At 41.8% G+C, this 13,541-nt stretch overlaps 1 protein-coding gene across 5 annotated transcripts in view; it reads left to right on the top strand.

The window, feature by feature from the left end:
* ALG9 (ALG9 alpha-1,2-mannosyltransferase) overlaps window positions 1-13,541 on the top strand; it is a 227,939-nt gene that overhangs the window by 37,231 nt on the left and 177,167 nt on the right. For all 5 annotated transcript variants that reach the window (XM_040325408.1, XM_040325407.1, XM_040325404.1 and 2 more), the window contains exons 7-8: window positions 1,912-1,999; window positions 8,524-8,629. In XM_040325408.1, coding sequence (XP_040181342.1) covers window positions 1,912-1,999; window positions 8,524-8,629 — 194 coding nt within the window. The remainder of the gene's footprint in view (window positions 1-1,911; window positions 2,000-8,523; window positions 8,630-13,541) is intronic.

Genomic DNA, 13,541 nt, shown 5'->3' with positions numbered 1-13,541 from the left:
AGCGCCGGGCGGTCCTTAGTTTCTGAATCGGCGTAACTCCTCATTTGCATATTCCTTGCGTATACAAATGGAAGCGCCACCTAGCGGCCAGCGTGAGATTGCAGCCTAAGATCCGACGGTGTAAGTCACTTACACCTGTCGGATCTTAGGGAGATCTATGCGTAACCTGATTCTATGAATCAGGCGCATAGATACGACGGCCGGACTCAGAGATACGACGGCGTATCAGGAGATACACCGTCGTATCTTCTTTCTGAATCCGGGCCCCAGTGTCATTAATTGAAGCTGTAGTGTGTTTCCTAAAAATGTCTAACTGTGGGATCTGCCAGGAGAAGGCGGATCACATCATACTAAATGTAAGTTGTATCCCTTGTGCTGATTCTTCTGGTTTTAATTTGGCCTAAACTTAGTCTTTAATCTGTGTATTTAGCTTGTTCCCCTGGAGTTAAGCATTGTTTCATGCTGCTCCAGAGAGCGCTGTGGGTCAGAGCAGAAAGCAGGTGACTGACAGTCACTGCTCTCTGCTCAGTGAAGACTGAGTGATCAGTGGTCATGTTATCACTCCGTTCTCGGTCTTGGAGCTGTCGGGGGACAGCTCCAGCTTTGGATCGATGATGCAGCCATTAGGTAAGTATGAGTGTTTTTTCGAATCCCTCACTTGTCCTTTTTAATTGTGCTCATGGTTTGTATTTGTAATCTTTCTTGTCTGTGTTCTATTATTTTTGGAAATGTCACATAAATATAATGTAAAGAAAAAAAACGAGGACTCTAAACCGCCCCGCTTAAAAAATAAACAAGTCTTTTTAAGAGAAACTACTTCTAATCCAGTTTGTTGCTGACTCCAGTACAACTATGTGTACTGTTTATCCACAGTCATCACTTTTATGAGCGAAGGCAATTAAGGCTTTAAAAATATCTATGAAATATTTGCCTACCTAAATAACTTTTACATTGTTTTACAGCTTTAAACATTTGTGAACATTTATTTTTCACACTGCGAGGCACAGTGACAGCTGGAAGCTGTAGATTTGTTTGTAAACAAACTTCATGTGACCATCGTGCCGAGGTGATCACACTGATTGATTGTCTCCAGGTCATTAGTGAGTAATCAAGACAGTCAGAACATGATCTCAGAGGAGTATGTATTGGGTCTAAAATAAAAGTAATATTAATAGTCACTAATAACGTTAATCTACAGATTGCAGTTGGGGATGGGTTGTTTGTGTCAAAGTTCCTTACTAGCTGCATGGGAGCTGGTATGATGTCATCATTGTTTGTCTAGATCAAGTTACCTGTGTTTTTTAATCATTGATTAAAGATACAGATAGTATGATAGAGTTTATATTTGATTTCACCAGTTTATATAAATGTTTGTCATAACAGACTATATCCTGCACATTTCAAATATACAGGCTTTGTCTTGCCATACACACTTCAGTTCCTCTCTTTTAGCCCTATGGGCTAAATGAGACAAGTCAGTAGATTTCTCCATCTACTCTAAACAGAGTGGATGGAAGAATCTCAACTGCCAGCTATTGTATTCAGACAGTAACAGCACCTACGGCTGTCAGAATACCTGAACATTAGATTCAGTCACTGTTCAGTCAACAATTTTCCACCAACTACATTCATCAAAGCTTGCCAAGCTGGGTGGTGCCAACATGACCATCCACCGCTTGGAATTTTCAGCTTTTTATGACCAACTTTAGAGCAAAAAATTGAAGCCAAGCTGTTTGCATTTATCGAAGTATGCCCTTTCTCTTAGAATCAGGAATTACTGTATGTAAGCAATTTAGCACTTGTGATAACACTTGCTATTTTGTGTTTTAACTAAGTTATTTATTAAACATTATTGTTGTGAAGAAAACTTGAGGACACAATTGTAAAGTAATATTTCATCTTGTATTTAAGGTTTCCCATTGCTTTTGACTTGCTGTTTATAAAACAAAAGTGGAAGAGTTTTATAAATTGGTGTGTGGTTGCACTAATAATATTTCTGGTAAGTCTGAGAACATACAAAGCATGGTTTTTCACTATTAGTATTTTCACATTTACACTTGGACTTTGATGCACAAGGGTGTCATAAACTGTTTTATTAAGCTTTATGTTGTTGATACTGAAAATTCAATGTTTTGTTTACCACTTAAAGTGGAGGTTCACCCTCAAAAAAAATTCTGACATCACACGGAGTCGCGCCATCCTACCGACAGAATGCCGGTGTTTTTTTTTTTTCTCAGCACATACCTCTTAATCCCGATTTTCACCTCACGGCAATCCCGCGGGAGTGGACGTTCCCAAGCACTGCCTGTGATTGACAGGCTTCCGAATGGCGCCATTATGCGCATCACAGGTTGCCGAAAAAACCTGAACGTCGGTGCGGCTCTATACGGCGCCTGCGCACCGACGTTCGGGTTCTGTCGGCAACCTGTGACGCGCAGTATGCGCCGTTCGGAAGCCTGTCAATCACAGGCAGTTCTTGGGAACCCCCACTCCCGCGGGATTGCCGTGAGGTGAAAATCGGGATTAAGAGGTATGTGCTGAGAGAAAAAAAAAAACACCGGCATTCTGTCCGTAGGATGGCGCTACTCCGTGTGATGTCAGAATTTTTTTTAAAGGGTGAACCTCCACTTTAAGCCCTGGACCATATTGCTGGTCAACGACCAGAGCACTTTTTGCGATTCGGCACTGCGTCGCTTTAACTGACAATTGCGCGGTCGTGCGACCAGGCTCCCAAACAAAATTGGCGTCCTTTTTTTCCCACAAATAGAGCTTTCTTTTGGTGGTATTTTATCACCTTTGCTGGTTTTTAGTTTTTGCACTATAAACAAAAATAGAGCGACAATTTTGAAAAAAAATAATATTTTTTACTTTTTACCATAAATATCCCCCCAAAATATATAAAAAAACTATTTTTTTCCTCAGTTTAGGCCGATACGTATTCTTCTACATATTTTTCGTATTGATTGGTTTCGGCAAAAGTTATAGCGTTTACAAAATAGGGGGAAGTTTTATGGCATTTTTATTAATATATTTTTTTTACTAGTAATGGTGGCGATCAGCGATTTCTTTTTTTTTTTTTTTTCGGTACTGCGACATTATGGCGGACACATTTTTGGGACCATTGGAATTTTTATAGCGATCAGTGCTATAAAAATGCATTGATTGATTACTATAAAAATGCCACAGGCAGGGAAGGGGTTAACACTAGGGGGCGGGGAAGGGGTTAAGTATGTTCCCTGGGTGTGTTCTAACTGTAGGGGGGGGGGGTGTGGACTCACTAGGGGAAATGACTGATCGCTGTTCATACATTGTATGAACAGACGGTCAGGCATTTCTCCCCTGACAGGAGCGGGAGCTGTGTGTAATGAGCGATCGTGGGTGCCCGGCTGTGATCGCGACCGCCGGGCACGCACGCGGGAGTCAGGAGCAAGCGGGGTGCGCGCGCCCCTATTGGCTGCTGGGAGAGATGACGTAGAACTACGTGATCTCGACCAGCAGAGCCGACCTGCCGCCGTAAAACTGTTTTACGGCGGCTGGTCGGCAAGCAGTTAATGTGTTTCATTGGTTTAAGGATTCAATTATAGCGTGGCCAATTTTGTCTTTTATATGGTGTATCTGAGAAAATATATTTTGCAGCAATTTTGTTTTTCAGTTTTTGAGGTTCTTGAAGTGCAGTTTATAATTTGAGATCCCAAAGCATGCTTGTGACCTGTAAATTTCTGTGACCAGTCTTTCTAAAATCTGTGGTCACAGTGAAGATGTTTGTTGCTGAACATGTTGACCTCTAGCTAGTGATTTCTATCAAGCTATTGATGGGAACGGAACCATCAAATCCAAACAAAGTAAGGATATTGGATGTATACAAAAAAATTACGTAGGCACAGGTACACAAGTTTGATAAAACATATTCGTGCGACATGGCTCCCAAACAAAATTAACGTCCTTTTCTTCCCACAAATAGCTTTCTTTTGGTGGTATTTGATCACCTCTGCGTTTTTTTTTTCTATTTTTTTTGGCGCAATAAACAAAAATAGAGCGACAATTTTGAAAAAAACACAATATTTTGTACTTTTTGCTATAATAAATATCCTCAATTTATTTTAAAAATCTATTTTTTTCTCAGTTTAGGCCGATACGTATTCTTCTACACGTTTTTGGTAAAAAAAATTGTAATAAGCGTATATTGATTGGTTTGCGCAAAAGTTTAATAGTGTACGCCCACTAGGGGGCAGGATACAAAGCAACGTATATATATACAGGAGGAGATCCAGGACAGATGGGTCATCTCCACAGTATCTTTAGGTTACAAACTAGAGTTACGAGAATTTCCACCGTCTAATTTTCTGTGATCAAGCGTTCCCAAAGATCCAGTAAAAAGAAAATCTCTTTTCTGGTGCTAGACCGGTTATTGTCCCAGGGGGTGATCATAAGGGTTCCCACAGAGGAGCATGGCTTGGTATTTTATTCAAATCTCTTTACAGTTCCAAAACCAAACAGATGTCAGACCTATCTTGGATCTCAAGGGTCTGAATCAATTCCTGAATATCCCTTTTTTTTGCATGGAGTTAATCCGTTCAGTAGTCTCCACCCTGCGGAAAGGAGAGCTACTAGCATCAATCCACATCAAGGTTGCATATCTGCACGTACCTATTTTTCCTGCTCGCCAAAAATTCTTGTGCTTCAAGGTAGAGCAGCACCATTATCAGCTTGTAGCCTTGCCCTTCAGCCTTGCTACTGCACCCCAGGTGTTTACAAAGGTCCTGGCCAGGCTTTGAGCTCAGGGTATAACAGTAATGGCATACTTGGACGACCTGCTGTTGATAGATCAGTTGGTAGCCTGTTTGAACCAAGGTATCCTACGCACGGTCAGGTATCTGAGATACTTGGGTTGGATTCTTAATTTAGAGAAGTTATCCCTACAACCAGTAAAGAGCCTGAAGTACTTAGGTCTGATCATAGACACAGATCAGAGGAAGGTTTTTCGGCCCCGGGCAAAGGTCAGATCTATAAAAGAGCTGATCCAGGTGGTCAAATCAAAAAAGGACCTCTCTCCGTTCGCTTCTGTATGAGGTTGTTAGGAAAGATGGTGGCCTCATTCAAAGCCATTCCATATGCTCAATTTAATTCAAGACTGTTACAAAACAGTGTCCTCTCCGCCTGAAACAAGAAGATCCAAGCTCTGGACTTCCTTATGTGCCTGACTCCAGCGGTGCGTCAGAGCCTCAATTGGTGGTTGGTGTCCAGAAATCTGCAGAAAGGGAAAAATTTCATTCCAGTCACCTGGAAGGTGATTACTACAGATGCCAGCCTTTCAGACAGGGGTGCAGTCCTAGGAGAAATGACTGTGTGGGGCAGATGGTCAGGAGTCGAGAAGGCTTTGCTCATCAACATCCTGAAACTCTGGACGGCACGTCTAGCTCTAAGAGCATGGACACTCAAGTTGCAGAATTATCCTGTCAGGATTCAATCCGACAATGCCACAGCAGTGGCCTATATCAATAACCAAGGGGGCACCAGGAGTCACGTAGCCCAAAAGGAGGTGAACCATATCCTGGCTTGGGCGGAGAGGCCTGTTCCTTGCTTATCTGCAGTTTTCATTCCAGGGATAGAGAATTGGCAGGAGGACTTCCTAAGTCACCAGCAGTTGTCCTCGGGGGAGTGATCTCTTCACTCCGACATCTTCCTGGCCATATGTCAGAGATGGGGGACCCCGGACGTAGATCTGTTGTCATCCAGGTTCAACAAGGTAGATAAGTTTGTGTCAAGGACAAGGGATCCACTTGCACCCGGGACGGATGCCTTGGCAATTCCTTGGGAGCAGTTTTCACTGATTTATGCATCCCCTCCCCCCCCAATTCAACTGTTATCACGGCTTCTTCGCAGGATCAAGGTGGAGAAAAAGGCTGTGATTCTTGTAGCCCCTGCATGGCCCAGAATGTCCTTGTACACAGAAATCGTAAATGTGGCTCTGGGGAACCCCTGGACCCTTCAACCTGTCCAGACCTGCTCTCGCAGGGACCAATCTTCCACCCTTCCTTACAAACTCTAAATTTGACGGTTTGGCTATTGAATCCCATGTTCTGAGGAAGCGAGGGCTCTCAGGGTCGGTAGTATCTACCTTGATTAATGAAAGGAAGCCAGCCTCCAGAATCATATATTCTAGAGTCTGGAAGGCTTATGTGTCTTGGTGCGAAACCAAGGGTTGGCATCCTTGGAAGTATGTCATAGGTAGAATTCTTGCCTTCCTACAATTAGGTGTGGAAATTAAGCTGGCCTTGAGTACTATCAAGGGTCAGGTCTCGGCCTTGTCGGTATTATTCCAAAGACTGCTGGCCACGCACTCTTTGGTTTGGGCCTTTTATTCAGGTGGTAACGCGGGTCAACCCACCATTCAAATCAACCTTGTGTCCATGGGATTCAAATTTGGTTCGGAGCCGTTAAACCATATTCCCTTAGTCCTTCTGACTAGGAAATTGGTCTTCCTGGTGGCTATATCTTCTACTAGAAGAGTTTCAGAATTGGCTGCTCTTTCCTGTAAGGCGCCATACTTGATTATTCACAAGGAGAGGGTAATGTTGCGTCCTCCAACCTTTTTACCTAAAGTTGTGTCAGGTTTTCATTTGAACCAAGATATTGTTCTCCCTTTATTTTTTCCAGAACCTCGTTCTGTGGAAGAGAAGTCATTACATTCTTTGGATTTAGTGAGAGCAGTTAGTTTATCTTAAAGCAACTGCTTAGATCTGAAAAACTGATGTTTTGTTTGTACTGCCAGAAGGTCCCAGGAAGGGGCAGGCAGCATCGAAATATACTAATTCCAAGATGATTCGGTTAGCTATTGCTCAGGCTTACGGTTTGAAAGGCACGATTCCAACCTTTCAAGTCAAAGCGCAAATACTTATTGCTATGCTACAAAAACTGAGGTACTCCTGGTCTGGGAGGGGTTATATAGGGGAGGGGACTTCCTGTCTTGGGTGTGCCAGTGTCCATCACCTGAAGGTGGCCGATATACCCACATAATAATTACTATGCAGGTCTGTGTACCATGATGTACTCCAAGAAAATTATTTTTACAGGTAAGCTGTTATAAAAATCTATTTTTATTAATTTTTTGCTTTAAGTTCATCCCACGGAAAGTTACAAGAACACTACATTTCTGACCAGATCCACAGGTATTTGTGAACATTTTTCTTAGTTCTGAAGAAAAAAAAACAGATGGAATATACTAAACTTTAAACCTTGGGCTTAGTTATGTTTTAAGGGTAAATTAACTATTTTCTTATAAGTTGTGTTTCATATGTAATATCATTTTCTAGAGGTAAGTAGGCATTTTTTTTGTGTGTTTGAACAGGTGAGCATATTTGAATGTAAAGAGCAAAAAATTAGATGGGTGCTCAACTATAATCCCAGTCAGACCCCCCCCCCCCCCCCCAATGTCTGTAATTCACTGTGAATATATAAAAATTACAACACACTTGAAATAAAATGACAAAGATGCACTTTATGGTCACGGGTAAAGCTAAGTGGTCACGGATAAAGTTAGAAGTCAAGCATTTCAGGAGAAGCAAAATATCTGATGCTGCTGGATGGCCAGAGGGGGAGCTCCAGGATCATGTAAACAAACAGACAAAGAAATACAGCCCTAAAGAATCATAGTTCAGTATAATTAGTGACCATTTACTGGTAGAAGAATAAAATAAAATCCAGTCTCAAACATTGGTGTGAAAGGGGGCATGTCATGTAATGTGCTGGCAGCCTAAGTAAGTCCGAAACCGACCCTCAGAGGTGCTGTGAAAGCCCAGATGGGTTGGATGGATGGACTCTTGTAGCTAAAGTGTCTCCAAGCACAAAGGGGGAAAGCCGCCACTGACAGTCCAGACACGCTTCCGGGATGCCATCACACATCGGGGATGCTGAAATGCCGGTGCAGTGAGATGCGTTTCTAGGGGGGTTGCACTTTCATTAGTCTCCATATTTAAATGTTGGTTGTTAATGACATTTCGTAGACTAAATTAACGCTGGTCTTGAATTCCAGTCTTGCTAATCTGAGAATTGACGGTCATTTCCTTCACATTTACCAGGCTAATGCTGTCCATTTTTGCAGGCACTATATGGAGGACCCTGTATCTATACCCACTGATACAATTCAATGTCTTTCGATGCAACAGGTCTTTTGTTTTGTGTGCAATTGGTATGACATCCAGGGGAATTTTAGAATATGCAGAGAAAACCAGGAACGTTTCTTTCAGCAATAGACTAAGAGCCAAAGACAACCTTGTAGTTTTGTGTATACAGTACAATAACTATCAAAACGCAATAACTTTCTGGACAGAAAAAGCAAAGCTTTTACAGTTTAGCCAGCCAAACATAACCAATAATGTGTTTCAGTTATTGCTCTGGGTTTATATTGTATCTTTCTTGGAAGAGGTTTCTTCTGGAGGTGCCTAATACTATCTTGTCATTCATTAGCTTTGCTTTATTATGGTTATAATACAAATTTAGTAAATTTGTATTTCTCTGTTGCAGATTCCCCTGGTGGCTATAGACAGTTATTACTATGGAAAGCTTGTCATAGCACCTCTTAATATTGTGCTGTACAATGTCTTTACACCTCATGGACCTGACTTGTATGGTAAGTGGCTCTTTCCCATAAAGCTGTATCAATTTTTATATACAAGTTACCGGTAAGTTTTCATGTGTTATTCAAGCTTTTGTTACTGTAAAACTAAATAAAATAAAAGAGATCCTGTTCCCTTAAAACATGTAATACAACACAGTGCTTGCTTTGTAATTTGGCCCCCTGTATAACCTAAAATACCTGTCTGATTTTTGCCTGGTTCTGTCCTCCCCCTGTAGGGGGACCACGGTCTATTATGGCTGCTGAGCCCTGACACTGGCCAGTTTACCATGAGGTGCCATGTTGAACTTCCAGTGACCAGTATGAGAGAGCGATGACACCAAATTTAACCCACCTACTCCCCATTCACACCTGAGAACTTGTAACACTGAGTCACATGCCATTAGGGAGGGAAAATGGCTCATTTTCATTGGAAATTTTCACTTAGGGGTGTACTCACTTTTGTTTCCAGCGGTTTAGACATTAATGGCTGTGTGTTGAGTTATTTTGAGGGGACAGCAAATTTACACTGTTATACACTCCCTACTTTACATTGTAACAAAGTGTACTTTCTTCAGTGTTGTCACATGAAAAGATATAATAAAACATTTACAAAAATGCGAGGGGTGTACTCACTTTTGTGAGATACTGTATGACAATGTAAAATTGTAAAATACTACATGTATATATTAAGATTGCTGTAATATTGACTTATTTGGCCATAAGAAAATGGTAATTCATAAAGAAATGCAGACATTTTTTTACTGGTTCAATTGACTGTAGTCTCTTTTTAAAATTATTTTTCTTTTTATACATTTAAACATGTCGCACGATTGAATGTTTCTAGAAAAGCTAAAACTGCATTTTGTCTGCTATGCGCCATACGCTTAAAAAGATGGTTGTCTGGATAACATTTTTCGAAAGAACAATCCCCTTGCAAAACAACCCATTCTGTTTTAAAATAGAAATGAAATACTAAACATTTTTGTATAGATACATTTTTTTTTTTTTTTTTTTATTAATGATCACCTTCCCTCTTTTCTCAGCTGCATAAGAGCTGGGGGAGAAGATTTTGCATAAAGGAAGCAATACAAAGAGAATAGAATAATTTCTCATACAAGTACATGGCACAGCAGGCACATATTGAGAATATGAAGTGTTGAAGTAAAAAACACTTTAAAATGCAGTACTGGTAATACATGTAGTAGTTGTTAGCTTCAAATACTTAAAGGGTTTGTAAACCCTTGTTTTAAAAAAAAAATAACAAACATATCATGCTTACCTCCACTGTGCAGTTCGTTTTGTACAGTGTGGCCCCGATCATCGCCTTCTGGGGTTCCCCGGAGGCTCTCGCGGCTCCTTGCATCGCTTAACCCCCCTAGGAGAAGCACTCTCCTGGGGGGTTAACTTGAGGGCGCGCTCCCAAGTCTAGCATTTGTGTCAGATGCTGGACTCGGCCCAGCACCCGCCTCATTGGATTTGATTGACAGCAGCGGGAGCCAATGGGTGCGATGCTATCAATTTATCCAATCAAGAGCTGAGAACCCCAGGCAGAGAGCTGGAGCACGTCTCTGCCGAGGGATCGAAGGGCTCAGGTGAATAGGATGCATTAAGGTAAAAAAACATGAGGGTTTACAACCCCTTTAACATTGTAATGTGTTGCAGTCTTAATTTAGACAACAAAAATATTTTCGTCAACTAAATGAATACTATTTTAGTCGACTAAAACCTTTAATTTGACTAAGATACAGCTAAAACTAAAATGGCATTTTAGTCAAAAGACTATGACTTAAAGCGGTGGTTCCGCGGGATATCGTTTTTTTTTTTTTTTCCTAATCCACAGGGCTTACCTTTACTCCCGCACTAACAGGGTGTCCCACTCCTTAAGCCTGCCTAAGCGCTGTAATTCAGTAAAGTATATTTTATATTCTTAGGCGATGGACGTTTCCATCTTACCTGTTGGCACTGTGAAGCCGACAGGGTCTTCTTCCGGGATACGGCGAATGCTGGCCTCCCAGCATTCACCGCTCGATCCCGCGCATGTGCAGTGTTGACGGCGAGCGTCGCCGTCAACACTACATGGTTGCCATAACAACGTCCGGCGTAACAAGCTCACGCCCCGTTGTGCAGACTTCTACCTTTTGCTATCAGCTGCAGCTCACGCTTGACGACTCACGTGACCGGAGATATCTCACGCGATTACAGCACAGCGCGTCTCCGGAGGAGTTACAGAACAAGATTGACAGGACTGGGGAGAATGGACTTACATGCCCATTCCCCGCGGGGGATTTTGATTGACAGGTCGGAAACAGCAGCATAGCATTTGCATAGACAGAATGTGTTAAAACAGGGTGAACCACCGCTTTAAACTAAATTGAAATTTGATGTAATTAACACTGGTTATATATCACAAGGGCTAAATCTGTGTCTGTAGTGCATGTTCAATCCGTAATACCATAAATAACATGTTATTAGATTTTTTTCCAGAAGTATATATTGAGTTTGGAAGTTTTAGAGAAATGCTTACTGGTAAATAATGCATTACAACTTTAGGGTTGAAAATATATTTATTGGTAGTTTAAATGCAAGGAACAACGTATAAAGTTACTGTCTGGGGACAATCGCGAGTAAACATATGTGATGAGTCAGCCTAATGGCTATCGCCCACAGCTTAACTCCTAATGTCATACGGTATAGTATTAACATCGACGACCGTCACTCGGTGCAAGGAGTAATTCTGGCTAGGAGAGCCTCGTCGTTCATAACGAGATTATATGCAAAAAATTGGGCCTGTACTGTGTTGCTAAGGCTGTTTGTGGTAGTGTCCACGTCCTCAAAGCGGGCGCCCATGTCCTTCTTGAGGTCAAAGATTTATTTCTTATAAGCTTTTTCTATCCTTTGGACACAGTGCTCAAAGTCTGCTTTAGTGGGCAGGGATCTGATGTAGCTGTGCAGGGACCGTATCTGTGACTCCATGAGCCTGAGCCCGAGCCCAGGAAGGTATTAGAACAGCTTCTGGTGAGCCTGAAGTCAGAGTCCTCAGAGAGGGGGAAAGAGCTGTGAGAGCTCACCTGTTTATGTGGGGATGGCGGTGCCAGCGCCATCTTGGATTCAGAACGGCGCTGTGTGGTGGCCCTGGATCGGGCAAAATAGTCTTACAAATTGCCTCCTTTTCGGTGCCCACAGGTGCCCTTCTCTGCACGGAGCTTATTCTTCCCCATATGCCGCATTTTGAGCGAGTGTCCTGGCAAATTTCAGTCCATGGAGCCAAGCGACCCGGGAGCTGTGAGGAAACGCATTTCACTGCTCCATGCGGCAAGTCACGCCCCCTCATGCATTACAACTTTAACTGAGCTCTTAAGAAATTAGTCAACTAAAATACGACTATGTAAAATGTACAGTAGATATAAAACTTCTAAAACCATAAAGGCCCAAAGTTCAAATAAAACACTGTAGCAGCGCTATTCCCAGACCAGCGTCTGAAACACTTCTATATGTCCATAATATATAGGAAATCGGATGATAGTGCTGATAGATAGGCAGAGAAAATCTTCAATAAATGCTTCCTTCACCAGAGGGGGCGTTCACCACGTGAGGGGATAAACCCCTTAAGGGGATGCACTCACCACAAGTAAGTAAAAGTAAAGCCTTGAACATATGTCTCTCTGTATCTCCTGGATGTTGCACTCTCCACCAGCCAATGTGTTTATGTTCAATCAAATCGCCATCACATGAAAACAGAGGGAACTCAAATAGTGTGATATTGTTTTAAATGAATGTAAGTTTTATTGAGCCCCAAACACATCCCTTAATACATTCAGCGTACCATAAATATAAAAATGACAAGCATAGATAACAAATAGATGCCAGTACTGTGCCTGTGAGTCTTTCTGGCCGGACAGCGCAGTGTGCTAAGAGCAGACTTTTTCTCCTGTTCCTGGTTCCAAAAAAGGCTGTACACAGTGTTAGGTCATTGGATTAGCGTCACGCCCTGACGTTTCGTCCTAATTGACTTCTTCTGAGGGCGTGACTAGGCTAATCCATGACCCAGTATTAGTATCCCCCCGTGGAGCGCATCTCTGCTCTCATTGGCTCTTTAACGGTCACGTGTGCGTGTCATGTTGCACATGCGCACACGCGATCCGTAACTGCAGCCTGGGAGGAGGAGTGGTTTGACCAGCAAGTGGAGCGTGTCTCCTCTCTTACTGGCCAACTCCAATCACGTGCGCGCGTCATGTCGCACATGCGCCCTACGCGACCGGAGCCAACCCAGGGCGGAAGAATAGCCTCAACAAGTGAAGAGCATCTCCTCGTCCATTGGTCGGAACGGGCCACGTGAGCGCATCACGCCGCGCATGCGTGCTATTACTTAATTCTATAAGTCATACAGTTGAGGGGCTAAAACATTTATACACCCCACATTTTCAAGGATATACATTAATATTGATAAAGCATAGCGGTACTCTAACCTAATGCCTTTACATCTAACACCATCTTGATTATAATACCGTGGGTATATTTATACACAGCAACATTTCAAGATACGATGATAAAATCTGCTTATAAAATATGATGACATTATTTAAAATATATCATATTGTTAAAAAAGAATAACACCATTTAAGAAAGGATAAAATACACCATGAGAGTTACAATCAACGCACATGACTAAAAAGTATACTTAAAATGGTGTACTTAAAATGGTGTATAAATGAAGGACCATGCATAGCATGCATTATAAAATCAGAAAATAATAAATATTATATATATTGTATATAAAATATATAAAAAAATATATAAAAATATATATATAAATGAGAAAAATGAACCTGAGCCTGAGAAAACTTATTAAGCGTTACTAATAAAACAATTAATGTCCAATTCTATATTGAGGCCTTTGGGCGCTAAAACATCAGTAGAAAAAATC

Source organism: Rana temporaria, chromosome 10 (assembly GCF_905171775.1).
Source record: "Rana temporaria chromosome 10, aRanTem1.1, whole genome shotgun sequence".
Classification (NCBI taxonomy): domain Eukaryota; kingdom Metazoa; phylum Chordata; class Amphibia; order Anura; family Ranidae; genus Rana; species Rana temporaria.
This window is presented reverse-complemented; position numbering and strand designations above follow the sequence as displayed.